Source organism: Aquarana catesbeiana, linkage group LG01, assembly GCF_042186555.1.
Source record: "Aquarana catesbeiana isolate 2022-GZ linkage group LG01, ASM4218655v1, whole genome shotgun sequence".
Classification (NCBI taxonomy): domain Eukaryota; kingdom Metazoa; phylum Chordata; class Amphibia; order Anura; family Ranidae; genus Aquarana; species Aquarana catesbeiana.
Window position 1 is genome coordinate 483,991,982 of NC_133324.1, and position 13,498 is coordinate 484,005,479.

Below are 13,498 nucleotides of genomic sequence, written 5' to 3' on the forward strand. Positions count from 1 at the left end.
ACTTTCACTGAAAGCTGGCACATTTGCATACAGGCCACAAGCTTGTCAATTGTGTTGTATAAATAGCTTAATTTGCTTTTTGACTGTAGTTTTGCAACTCATTTTATATTGGTATAAAAAAAAAGGTTCATAAATACCCCTTGCTAGCTCCAGCACCCTTTTTCGCTGAGGCCTTTTTTTTAATAGACCACCAGCTCCCAATTCCGCATGGTCTCCCTGTGCTTTTGTCCAACCCACCGCAGTCAGTGCCCCCAGCTGGTCATTTTAATAGCTGAAACAGGGAATTTCTGTGAATTTAACCGACCCCCTTGGCCTATTACAGTTAATGGGGGAAAAAAATTCAACGACTCCAGGGAAATAAATAAAAAAAAAAATGCAGCTTTTTATAATAGTGATGGTCTGCATCAAAGGTCTTTCTTTTTTTATTTTGCCTACAGTTTCTTTCATTTTTAATAGAAACTGATCTTGTTTATCAATTTTTTTTTTTTTTTTTTTTGCATTACACCCTATTTTTTACATAAGCATTATTCCAGGCTGTATGTAAACTGCTGTATTCCAAACAGTGTGAATATCCTAGAGTTGAACCATATGACAAAAGCAAACTCTGCCAATATGTTAAAAGTATATTTAACCAAACTACAAAGAATTTGTCTTTAAAACCCTGTTGCAATATTTAGCAGGCAAACCTCTGCCAGTGTTTAGCTTAAAAATAACTTTATAACTTAAAGTACAATAAATGCATTCAAAGATCAGAATTTAAAACCAAAATGGATACATAAAGAGGTTCTTCACCCTGTTTGGGGAAAAAAAGTCAGCAGCTACAAATACTGTAGCAGCTGACTTTTAATAGACACTCATCCTGTCCAGGGATCCAGCTCTCTCCTCACCCGTGCTGGTTCTTTGCTGGTCTTTGTGCAGGCATTTTAACTGTGAGTGGGAAGCTGGTTGTAGCGCCTTGCAGCTTCACACTGCACATGTGCAAGCTGCGCTGCACTTTGTGAATGGTCCCGCAGCCCCCCACCCCCACCCCCCAAAAAAAAAGTTCCAAAAGGAGGAATGTCCCCTTTAGGGTGAAGTTCCACTTTAAGTATTAGCTGTGTTCCATATACTTATGTGACTTAATGAAAGAAGAGTAAGGTAAGCATACCTTAAAGTTTTTAAAGCCTTGGTGTTTTTTTTTACCTCAATGCATTCCTTACATTAAGGTAAAAAGACACCACTATTTCTCTAACCCTCCCCTCTTTTACCTGAGCCTGTCAACAATCCAGTGCTGTGGCCAGCTGCAGTCTTCTCTCCTCTTCTCACAGGGGCGCAGAGGCAGCAATGAGTCAGTCAAATCCTGTGAGCAGGGAGTGTGTGGGAGCAGAGCTGCACTGTGTATGTCTATTGATGCACACAGCCCAGCTTGGGAGTGAGCCTGCAGGTGTGCCCCCATAACAAGTGTCTTGCTATGGGGCACACCGAGAAAAGGAGACGCGGACCTCGCCAGCAGGGAAATGGGAGGATTTGGTCTACTATGTGCAAACCATTTTACAGAGCAGGCAAGTATGACATGTTTTAGGAGAACAAAATATGAGCGTTTAGAATCGCTTTAAGGTGGATTAGAACCCTAAATGTATTTAAATGCAGGCTTTTATGTGTGAGTCTGTATAACTATAGTAAAAAACTACTGTGGGATATAGGCTGAACTGCCAGATACGAAGAAGAGGGAAAAAAATATTGGGGGGTGTCGGGAAACCTTTTAAATCTATATACCCTGTATAGATTAAATGTGTATGGAACAAACAACTGTTTTGTGTAACGTCCCTTAGGACTTCTCTAGGAATTTAAAATGGGTTTATTGTGTTATTGTGGGGTGTTTTTTATTTTTTTCTTTTTTTTTTTTTTTCTTTGATTATTTGTATTGATTTGATAGTATTTTTTTTTTTTTTTTTTTTTTCTTTTAACAGATGCTTCAAGCATGTTCAGTTCAACACTTACCAGTTCCCTACGCTGCCTTTCCACCCCTTCTTTCCAGTGACCCATTCTTATTACATCCACCACATCTTTCCCCACATCACCATGCTCATCTGCCCCCTCCTGGACAGTTTGTACCTTTCCAGGCACAGCAGTCTCGATCGGTAAGCAACATTCTACGTTAATTTGACTCCGCTTAATGTTGTGTAAAACTTTTTTTGCTTTAGAGAAGGGAATGGTTAAAACCCCTATCAAGTTTAACCTAATGTGGAGATCTCCCTTTACTCCTGTTTTGGAGACTAAGCTGGAATTGATGGGAAATCTCTCCAAAAAGAACGGAATTCCCAATTTATAGTGTTGTCATAGGAACAGGTCTCTTTGATTTTCAACAATTTTTGGATTTCCTCTCAACTTTTGTCTATGGTCTCCAGAACAAAAGGAGGGGTAATTTTCCCCATTGGGGACACAGACAGCAATAGAAAGCTGACAAAGGAGCTAACCCTTCCCTAAAATGAAGAAAAATGTGCCTTCACAGTTTTAGTCCTATTCTGCTATGTAGCCATAACTTTAATCACTTCCAGACCAGCTCACGCCGATATACATTCGACCCTTAACACCATCAAGGCTCAGGGCGATCCTGTTCCCAAGTCCACTGGCTTCACAGTCTTTGATCAAACCTTTTTACAGTGTTTCCCATGTGCCTTCCCTGTTATTCCGTGGGATCTGAATTTTGGTTCCATTTGAAATTCAGTAATCGTCTTTGAAATCAATCGGTGATATTCCCCTTCGACCATATCTTACAAGGTTGCATTTCTTACTATCATCACCTCAGCGAATAGTCTGAGAGCAGACTTCTCTTATAAAGAACCCTTTTTGGGCTTTTACATAAACAAGCTGGTGTTGAGACCCAGAGCTTGATTGTGTCATTCTTAAGGGTTTTTCTGCCTTTCAGCTGAGACATTGGTCCTCTGTGCAGCTTCAGTTCATCTGGAAATTCCCTCTGTCGCCTAGATGTAGTTTGTGCTGTGTGGTTTTGCCTCACTGGTACAGCCTTCCTCTTTGACATTCCTGATGCCCTTGATAAGGGGAAACCAGTATTTTGTGCCACCATTTCTTGGTTGCTTAATGAGGCTATTTAAACAAACCGCCTTAAGGATTGGTGTCCCCTGCTGCCTTACTCCTACTAGTTAGTGCTTCTTGGGCTTTTTGGTAAGCAGCTCTCTCCAAGATTTTTAAGGCTGCCATCTGAACTTTTTCTGTTTTAAAACGTTCTACAAGTTCCCAAGTTTTGTAGTCCCCCCCCCCCCCCCCCCCTTTTTTTTTTTTTGGCTTGTTTAGAGTTTTGTTGCTATTGCCCACCCATCAGTTTGGCTGTTTTTGAGTGCCCTGACTGTATCTGAAATCCTGTGTCCTCAAATGAAAAGCAAGGATTTTTGTACTTGGGAGTTCAAAGGACACATTTTTCACCCCTCTGTATTTATGATCATCCTATTGGCACTAATTTGATTTGTGCTGGTAGTAGGAAGGGTTATACAGAGCTGGCCCACAATTTTTCTATTTGTCAGTGTCCAATCCACTACTGGATGGCAGTAGAACCCAGCTATACCTGAATTCCATTGTCTCCCAATGACCTCCTAAGAGATAGATTTTACAGTAAGTATTAAAATCCTTTTCTCTAAGCATCTTCCAGCACAGTCCATGAGACCTAGGGCTCCTCTTATCAGGACAGGAAATTTGTTAACCCCCACCAGATAAAAGGGTGGTCCCCCAGGCCCCATGTCAGTATTAGTGTTTCCTCTGGACAGGGGGGGTAACATGTTTCCTGGAACTGGTTCCCCTGTGGTGATGGGGTGGTATTCCTACCTTCTTAGGTCCTAGAGCGCCACATCCACCGGGGAGTAGGTTTGTGGCTGCTGTCCCTGCTTCTCAGTGAATGGGGAATGCCAGCACCGCGGTGTTCGTCTGAGCTCCTGCCCGCGAACCACATGGGGCAGTTGGCTTGTTTTCCCTGCTAAACAGCCTGGCTGGAGTGTGCAGTGGAAGAGGGGAAGCCACTCTCATGGAGGGGCGGAACTTGTGTTCCAAGCTGGCCCACAGGAAGTACCCGGCAGGGTCACTTCCGGGGTGTGTGATGTTAGCAGGTGCCGGAGATGCTAGTTCCGATCTCTGAACATCACAAACAGTGATACTGGGAGGCTGGTGGTTTTAAAAACCGTGAAACCCAGCAGAGGCTGCGGACCCCTACAGGGGCGAGATGGACTCCTCTGAGATACCTGCACAGTGTATTGTAAGCAGGATTGCTTGCACATCCTGTGAGTGTTCTCTCTCATGTAACCAGTAGGGACTAGGTGAAGGGGGCATGTTTTCCTTTTCTCCTGCACAGTGTGTTTATGAAGTGTATGTGGCGTAAAATTTATTGGTCATTTGTTCTCTTGCAGGCCAAGACTCAGGACAAGGCCCAAGCGCAACCACCAAAAAGGAAATGTGCGGTTTGCGTAAACAAATTGAGCTCCTCATGGAGCAAAGCAGTTTGCCGCACCTGTATAGACAGCCTAGTTAAGGATGACCTGGTTGTCTCCTGTCAGAAAATGCTGACTTCTGTTAGAGATGAGCTTGCATCTACGTTTAGCTCATTTAAAACTCTTAATTGACAAGATTCAAGTCCCCTCAAAGGGTCCATCTCCAGCTAGGACTTGAGCTGGTCCTAGCGCTCCACAGCAGAGTGTGGAGAGTGAAGACTGAGGCTGAAGCCGGATCTGCCCATTCTCATCCAGAAGAATCAGGGTCAGGTACAGGGCCCAGGGATAGAGAATCCGCAAGGGGCCCAAGGGTATAAGTTATGATTGGAGAAGGTACAATTGTCTAAACACGACCTTATGTACAAAGGTTTGCATAAGAAAAAGGCTTGAGTTTTTCCCGTGCATAGTTCCCTTCTTGATACTATCAAGCTGGAGTGGGAAAATCCAGAGAGAAAAGCTTTCTTTTCCGGTGACCTAAAAAGGTTTCCATTTGAAGAGGACACAGCGCAGCCACTGAACAAAAATCCTAAGCACCTCTTTCAGAAGTTTAAAAAAACTTGGACCCAGCTTTTGACGATATGGGCACGCTTAGGGATCCTGTGGATAAACGAGGCGATAGCCTTCTTCAGAGCCTGGGACTCAGCCATTGGGAATCTTAAACCAGCTCTGGCCTCCACCTCTAGAGAGCAGTATCTCAAATCTTTCTCTCTCCTCCTTTGTGCAGTGAGGTTTTTGGCTGTTTCTTCCGCAGAGTCGCTAAGAATGACAGCTAGGACCTCAGTCTTAGTGAATTCGGCCAGAAGAAGCCTATAGCTTAAAACCTGGTCAGGCGATGCTGCCTCAAAGTTGCGCCTATGTGGTCTTACTTTAACAGGCGATCATCTTTTTGGCCCAGGGTCTGCAAGAGGCTCTGGAACACACGGCCAATAGAAAAAAGGCCTTTCCAGAGAATAAGAAAAAGCCGACAGCCAGAATTTTTTTTTTTTTTTTTTTCTGTGGCCAAAGTAGGCAGCAAGGTCCTAGAGAAAGGAGGGACAATATACCCAAAAAACATTGGACAGGGCACAAGAGCAGAGGTAGAGGGGGCGTCTTGTTTAACCCTCCTCAACAACCAGCCAAGCCACAGTGACTCGTGTCTCCCAGTGGGAGGAAGATTGAGGGCTTTTTTCCCCACAGTGGGCAGCAGTCACCTCGTCCATTCATCCTGGACCTAGTGTCCAATGGGTACAGGCTGGAATTTTCTTGCCAGCCACCAGAGCGATTATTGGTTACCTTCCCTCCCCAAGATCGGGTAAAAGAGAGGGCCCTGGGTCTCCAAATTGGAGACTTGTTAGAGCAAAAAGTCCTGATCCCGGTTCCCCGGTTGTATCAGGGCAAGGGATTTTATTCCCATATATTTGTCCTCAGAAAGCCGTCATGAAAATATCGGCTTATCCGGAACCTCCGGTCTCTAAACCGTTCGAACAGGTACAAGCCCTTTCGTAGTCAAAAACCTGCTTTACCCAAACTGCTTTATGGCCACTTTGTATTTGAGGGATGCCTATCTGCACATCCCTATCCAACCAGCCTTCCAAAGATTCCTGAGACTAGCGGTAAAGATGGGAACAGAGATTCTGCACTTTCAATTTCAAGCCCTCCCTTTCAGTCTGTCCTCGGCCCAATGCATTTTTACAAAGGTGTTGGAGGCGCTGGCTCCGCTAAGGTTAAAGGCGATAACTATTATCCCTTACCTGGATGACCTCCTAGTGGTGGCGGAGTCGTACCAAAAGTTATTAGCGGATCTCCAGACTGTATAGGACTTCCTTCAATCTCTAGGCTGATAAACAAAGAAGTCTTCCTTAATTCCGGCCCAGAAAGAATCATATCTGTGATACGAAATTTTGCTCAGTAGACCAAAAAGTTTTTCTCCTGCAGGAGAAGGTCTCAAGAATGATGCAGACAATGTCAGCCTTACAGACCAATCAGTTGGTCTCGCTGAGAAGGGTTTCAAGAGCAGTGGGTCTGATGACCTCTTGCTTTCCCGCAGTGCCATGGGCAAGATTTCATCAGCACCTATTACAGCTGTTTCTTCTAAAGAACTGAAACAGAGGCGCAAGTCCCCTGGAATCAAGGGTCTTGTTACCCTCCAGGGTAAAAGAAAGCTTGTGGTGGTCTAGGATGCACCTGCACCCGACAAGAAGTCTACCATGGTCCATTTCTATATCTCAGAGGATCACAACGGATGCGAGTTCCTGGGGATGGGGAGCCCATCTCAACAACACAATGGTACAGGGGGAATGGTCCTCAAGGGACGCAAGAGCTTCATCGAATCGGAGAGCTTCTAGCGGTTCAGAGAGCCTTGCAGATATTTCAGACGGAAATCAGGGGTCACAATCTCCAGATTCTAGCCAACAATATCGCTACGGTTGTGTTCCTCAACAAACCAGGAGGTGCGAGGAGTCGGATACTTCAATCTATCGCCCAGGAGATGATATGGGCAGAAGGAAATCTAGCCTCAATTACAGCAGTGCACCTGAAGGGGACACAACTGTCTGGCAGATTATTTCAGCTGCTACCGGGTATATCGGGCCAATTGGTCCCTTCATCCCAAAATGTTTGCGGGCCTCACTGACAGATGGGGATGTCCTGAAGCATACCTGTTTGCAGATCAGAACAATCGCAAGACAGAGAAGTTCTTTTCTCTGAACCCAGCTGATCGATCATCGGGGATCGATGCTCTGGCAAGTCCGTGGCCATTCGGCCTCTGTTACGCCTTTCCTCCAATCGAGCTAATTCCAGAAGTCTTCTGGTAGTTTCTTCTAGAAGAAATAGATCTTATCCTGATGGTCCCTTTTTGGCCCAAGAGGCCATGGTTTTCCCTGTTACAGACTCTGGTCTCAGAGCCTCCACTGAGTCTTCCGAAGAGAGAAGCCTTATCGCAGGGTCCAGTGTTGCACCCACAGGTGGTTTCCTTAAGCTTGACGGCCTGGTATCTGAAGAAAAGATACTAAGCGCCCAGGGCTTCTCTGAAAAAGTAGTCAAGACCCTGATAAATTGCAGAAAACCAGTCACCTAGAGCTTTATTTTCCAAGGTCTGGAAGAAATTTAACTTGCGGTTATCTGAAAATCAAAGATTAAATCGTGATGTTCCTTCAATTTTGGAATTTTTTCAAGAGGTTGTCAACAAAGGTCTTTCAGTTACTACTTTTAAAGGTACAGGCTGCAGCTATCAGTGTTTTTCTCCAGTTTTCTCTCTTGGAAAATCCCACTATAGCTAGAGTCTTCAAATCAATTTCTAGGTCCAGGCCAGTAGTGGTTAGAAGTGGTCCAACCTGGGACCTGTCCCTGGTGCTTCAAACTCTGGTAGAATTCCCTTTTGAGCCCCTAGAGGATATTTCAATTAAGTTACTTACCTTAACAGTTTTTTCTTGTGGCAATTACCTCAGCTCGTAGGGTAAGGGAGTTACAGGCCCCATCAGTGAGGGAGCCTTTCCTCACAATTTTTAGGGATCGGGTTTTGAAAAACGATCCAGGATTTTTGCCTAAAGTGGCCAGTATATTCCACAGATCCCAGGACATTGTACTGCTAACCTTTTTATAGTTCGCCAAAGGGCGACCAAGAAAGAAAATTTTGTTTTTTAGACGTGAGAAGAATTCTTCTCGTTTACCTTGAGGTCACCAAGACCTTTAGAAAAACAGACTCCTTGTTTTTCCCTTGTGTGTTCCTGAAGAGGACAGAGTGCATCTAAAGTCACCTTGGCTAGATGGATAAAGCTAGCTATTTCTGAAACTTACAAAATTAGGGAAGGTCCTCCGCATTTTGTCACTGCGCACTCAACAAGAGCCTTGTCTGCGTCTTGGGCTGGAGCCTCACCGGAACCAATTAGTAGGGCTGCCACATGATCCAGTTTTCCGACCTTCATTAAACATTATCGCCTGGATCTCCTATCTGCTCAGGAGCAGGCGTTTGGTCGTAAGGTCCTACGGCAGTTCTCCCTCCCTAGACAGACTGGTAAGTTCTGGCTCATCGCTTCATAGGCTGTCCTGGAAGACGCTTAGAGAAAAGCTGAGTTACTTATCAGTAACTCCTTTTCTGAGAGTTTTTCAGAACAGCCGGATTCCCACTCGGTTTTGTCTTGAAGTTATGTGTATTATGCATATGATTTACAGGGATGTCCTACGGTTCTCGAATACTGACATGGGGCCTGGAGGACCGCCATTTTATCTGGTGGAAGTTAACGTATTTCCTCTTCTGGTAGGAGGAGCCCTAGGTCTCATGGGCTGTCCTGGAAGACTCTCAGAAAAGGAGCTACCGGTAAGTCTAACTCAGCTTTTTTGCTCCAAGTAAATTAACAAACTTGTGTAAAATAGGTTTTCTCTTCTGTTTGAACACTGTAGTTGGTATTCTTCTTTGTTTACACCAGTACAACCAGGTTAATTTAAATAATGTTTCTTTTCTGCAGCCTCTGCAAAGGATAGAGAATGAAGTTGAGCTGTTGAGTGAGCATCTACCTGTTGGAGGATTTACATACCCTCCACCTGCACCAACATTGCAGCCCTCTGCCCCTTTACAGTTCATAACTCATGATCCTTTGCACCAGGAGGTTTCCTTTGGAGTTGTAAGTACCATATTTAACAAATTTATTGCCAATCCTGGCTTGTGCCAGAAATATATTTGTGTTGCCACAACTAGAGGTATATTTATAAAGCAGTGAATGTAAACTTCACCAAACATTCACTGCTGGTGAATCCAATCACTGTCATTTAAACCACATGATCTAGAAAGATGCACCTGGGGTGAATGTTTGGATGTCACATTTACGTATTTTTTTGAAGTATTATCCTTTAGGTGTTATGATGCCTCCATAGGTAAGACGCATATATCGATTTTTAAAATTATAACTAGCCCTTGATAAGCTGTGTCTGTCAACATGATATAATGCTGGAGGTGGGAACAGACCTAATTTTTTAAGATGGCAGATGCTGTGCTCCATATTGGATGTTCTTGCCTTGGAAAAAAAGGAGGTAACATTTTATGTCATTTATTATAAAATTAATATTGTTTTTCTATTGGACTGAAATTCTATGTAACGTGAGTCTGTATCACAATTTTGCAGTTTAAAAAAAATTTCCTGCCTCGGCTGATAGCAGTGGCGTCAGCGGAAAGCGGACTACAGACCGCTCTCTGCTGAGAACGGGTCACAGGAGTGCAAAATGAATTGCACTCCTGTGATCCAGAGAAGCCCAGCCTAAAAAGCTCAGACTGGACTTCTTAACCACTTGAGTAAAATTTTTGGTTTACTTTAGAGCTGCACGATTCTGAATAAAATGAGAATCACAATTTTTTTGCTTAGAGTAAAGATCACGATTCTCGCGGCGTAAAATCATCTTTCTCATTTTACAAAAAATTGGGCTAACTTTACGTTTTTTTTTTTTTTTTTCCCAATTCATTGAAGTGTATTTTTCACAAAAAATTTTGTTTGAAAGACCGCTGCGCAAATATAATGTGACATAAAATACTGCATTAACCGCCATTTTATTCTCTAGGGTCTCTGCTAAAAATAATTCTAAAGTAATTCATTTTCCAGCAAAAAAATACTGATCCTAACTTGTAAGCAACAAGCATCAGAAAAAGGCTTAGTATTTAGGTGGCTAAACTGCCCTCATTTACAGACCAAAGTTTATCCCTTTGCTCTAAAAGAACCGAGATACATTGTGTATCTTCTCTCTGCGCTGAGGAATGTTGTGTGTTTTTTGTTTGACAGCTCTCGGCACTATGAAGTATAGTAAAAAAAAAATAGCGGACAATTGCATTTAAAAGCTGACAATGACAGTCAGCGTCGGCAAGTGAGGGAGCCTGTCTGTACAGACTGCCCCTTACTGTGTGTATACTGCTCTTCTGCCTTTCTCCACCTCCCCCACAGTGACTAGTTGCTCCTATTTTCATAGGAATGCATTGATGTCCGCTTTTTTTTTTCATCAGTCACCAGATGAATGAAAAACAGATGAACGGTCTGTATGTGTGAAAGGGGCCTTAAGGGTGGGTGAACTGTGAGCAAAAACTCACCTGGAACACATCTGAGGTGCATTTTTGTTGTGTGAACTGGCCTTAAGGTCATTCTAGCACTTCCTGATGATGCTGACACTTGGCTGCCCCTACCTGTTACTTGCATATTCCAATTGCCCATTAGGTCTATATTAATGGGCCCTAAAAATGTGTGTGTGTGTGTGTGTGTGTGTGTGTGTGTGTGGGTGGGGGGGGGGGGGGGTTGTTGGCCTGGCAGAGCGATTTCCAATTAGCCTTGAAAAGATTAGGGAGGATGCTGCAAGTGTACCTTTTTAGGTGCCTGCACGTCTCTCCCACATGACAGATTCTTAAAGTGCATTGTAATGTAAAATTCTTAATGTGTAGTTGACGTTTTAATTTCAAATTGCTATTTATGTCACACTTAACCTAAAATCTAATAATATTTTGTATTGTTTGTCATTACAGCCTTATCCTCCATTTATGCCAAGAAGAATTACTGGACGTAGCAGATACCGATCACAACAGCCAATACCACCGCCACCTTATCATCCAAGCCTTTTACCTTATGTCCTGTGAGTGTACGAGTAAAATATAGAATATACTTTCAAGTACAATTCCAGCCAAAATCTTAAAAATGCTCCTTTCCCCCTCCTAACACCTATGCTTACTAACATGTTTAAAAAAGATGTGTATATACGTGCCTTTTTTCAGCCTGCTTCTTTACGGTCAGGTGATCCCCTATGTCAGCCAGCGGCAGCTACAAGGGAGAGAGCACTCTGCACTGGCTCTGAATGCCTGTGAGCTGTCATTGTCAGCGCTCCCTCCTCTCGCCTGCAGCCACCACTGGATGACACATGGAAGCCAGATCACATGACCAAATTGGAGCAGGCTGAAAATGGGTAAGTATATACACCTTTTTTACACAAGTTAGTCAGCATACGTGTTGGAAATGGGGAGTGGGGGGTGCAGGGACATTAGGCCTAGTTGTGTTTTAGGCTGGAGTTCTTCATTACAGTGGCACACAAAATCAAAACCTTAGTGCTTAACACTTTCTTATTTAAACCCCCCACTACTTGCCCTGTTTACAGGTTTTTCTAAAGCAGGAAGTGAGGGAAAATATTATACATAGAGAAATGACAAAGCCCCTTTACTCCTGTCAGAGCAAAAAAGTGCCAAGTGCCTCTCCAAATTTTAAATTTATTTTTTAGCACTTGGATGCCATTTCTGTTTGTTGTATTAGTTTTGAAGAACTTAGGTATTTGTGGAATTGAGGTAGTGACTAGTCATGGGACTTATTTACACACATATAAACTGATTTGTTTATGTGCATTCTCGAGTTATGGATGCATCTTTCTTTGCTCTTCTTCGGTTTCTGTATTTATTGATCGTAAAGAAAATCCTTGAAAAGGTTAGTTTTATAAAGACCCTGTCACAAATGTAAAAAATTTGCAGGTAAAGGCACAGTAAAATCAAGTATATTAAATACAAAAAAGAAAAGTCAAGTATTTAGAATGCTTACTTGCAGTGTTTAATTTCCTTTAATTTGTCGAGCTGTAATGAACCTTTGACCTTGCTAGCAAATCTGGCAAGTTTAGGAACAGTCCCTTCCCTAACGCAGCACCCTCCCTTCCTGCAAGCCCATAGCCCTTCATGACCAGGCCGTTTTGTGCTATGCGGCATGGCACTACTTTTGACAATTGCGCAGTCATGCAATGATGTACCCAAACAAATTTTATCTTTTTTTTTTTTTTTTCACACAAATAGAGCTCTTTTTTATTTTTTTTTTCTTTATTATATAAATGCTATAAAACATATGCCGTAAAAAAAAATTTAAATTTCAAATCTCAATATATTTTGGCCAAAATGTATTCTGCTACATGTCTTTTGTTAAAAAAACAAAAAACAAATCCCAATAAGTGTATATTTGGTTTGCGTGAAAGTTATAGCCTCTATATGCGATGAGATATATATATATATATATATATATATATATATATATATATATATATATATATATATACTAGTAATGGCAACGATCAGCGACTTACAATGGGAGTGCAGTAGACAATCTCACACTGATGCGGGGGGGAGAACTAACTGCCACTAACATCACCAGTGACCTTATTACAGTGATCTGTGCCCTTTCACTGTACTAATGACACTGGGCAGGAAGGGGTTATATGGGGTCCTAATAAGTATTTATCTGTGTACTGCTTTTACTGGGGATCTAGTTCTTTCTTTTTTTTTATTCCCGAACAATCCGAGATCCCCGTCAATGAACACAGCTCTGTGTTTACATTTACAGAGCTGTGTTTAAAGTTTTAGAGCCGATTACTGGGTGCCAGCGGTCAATCATTGGCCAGTGATTGGCATGTGCTGTGATGAAGCACAGCCGGGCGTGCACGCCCTCCTACCAGGAAATGAAGAATCACATTCTGCGCACAGCAGCCGCCCTGTAGCAGTAAATCTACTGGAGACAGTGGGCAACTGGTCAAAGAAACATACCCACCTAGGTGGATGCAGCATCGATCTGATGCTGCATCTGTCCTCTGCTGGCTCTGCAGTGAGACCTGAGCGATCAAACTGTGCTGATCACTCAGTTCTCCTCCTTTTGCTCTGAGCAGAGAGTTGTGACTGTCAGTCAACAGTGGAGTGCTGTGGAGGGGTGGGTGGGACTGACGCAGGCTCTCAGTAGATCACTGAGAGGCCGAGCCAGGTGTCTGACCAGGGTTCTGGGTGGATACCGACCAGATGGTCGTGATCTTTTCAGAGTTGGTATACATTGAAGTACAAAACAATATTATATAATAAAATTCCAACAAATTCATATAGATATACGTATTATGCATTACAGTTGATACCTGTATGACCTGTTACCTACAATTTCTAAGGTAATGGGTAACACTTGAATAACCGGATTAAAAACTGTATATTCCTAGGGACAAAAAATGCATAAAAAAATTGAGATGTAAATATCTGAATGGTATTTCACATGGCATCTGTTAGCTCGACGCGT

At 42.9% G+C, this 13,498-nt stretch overlaps 1 protein-coding gene across 3 annotated transcripts in view; it reads left to right on the forward strand.

Moving 5' to 3' along the window:
* Positions 1 to 13,498, forward strand: part of RNF38 (ring finger protein 38) — a 422,379-nt gene that overhangs the window by 380,346 nt on the left and 28,535 nt on the right. For all 3 annotated transcript variants that reach the window (XM_073591770.1, XM_073591778.1, XM_073591786.1), the window contains 3 exons: positions 1,950 to 2,120; positions 8,918 to 9,073; positions 10,948 to 11,054. In XM_073591770.1, coding sequence (XP_073447871.1) covers positions 1,950 to 2,120; positions 8,918 to 9,073; positions 10,948 to 11,054 — 434 coding nt within the window. The remainder of the gene's footprint in view (positions 1 to 1,949; positions 2,121 to 8,917; positions 9,074 to 10,947; positions 11,055 to 13,498) is intronic.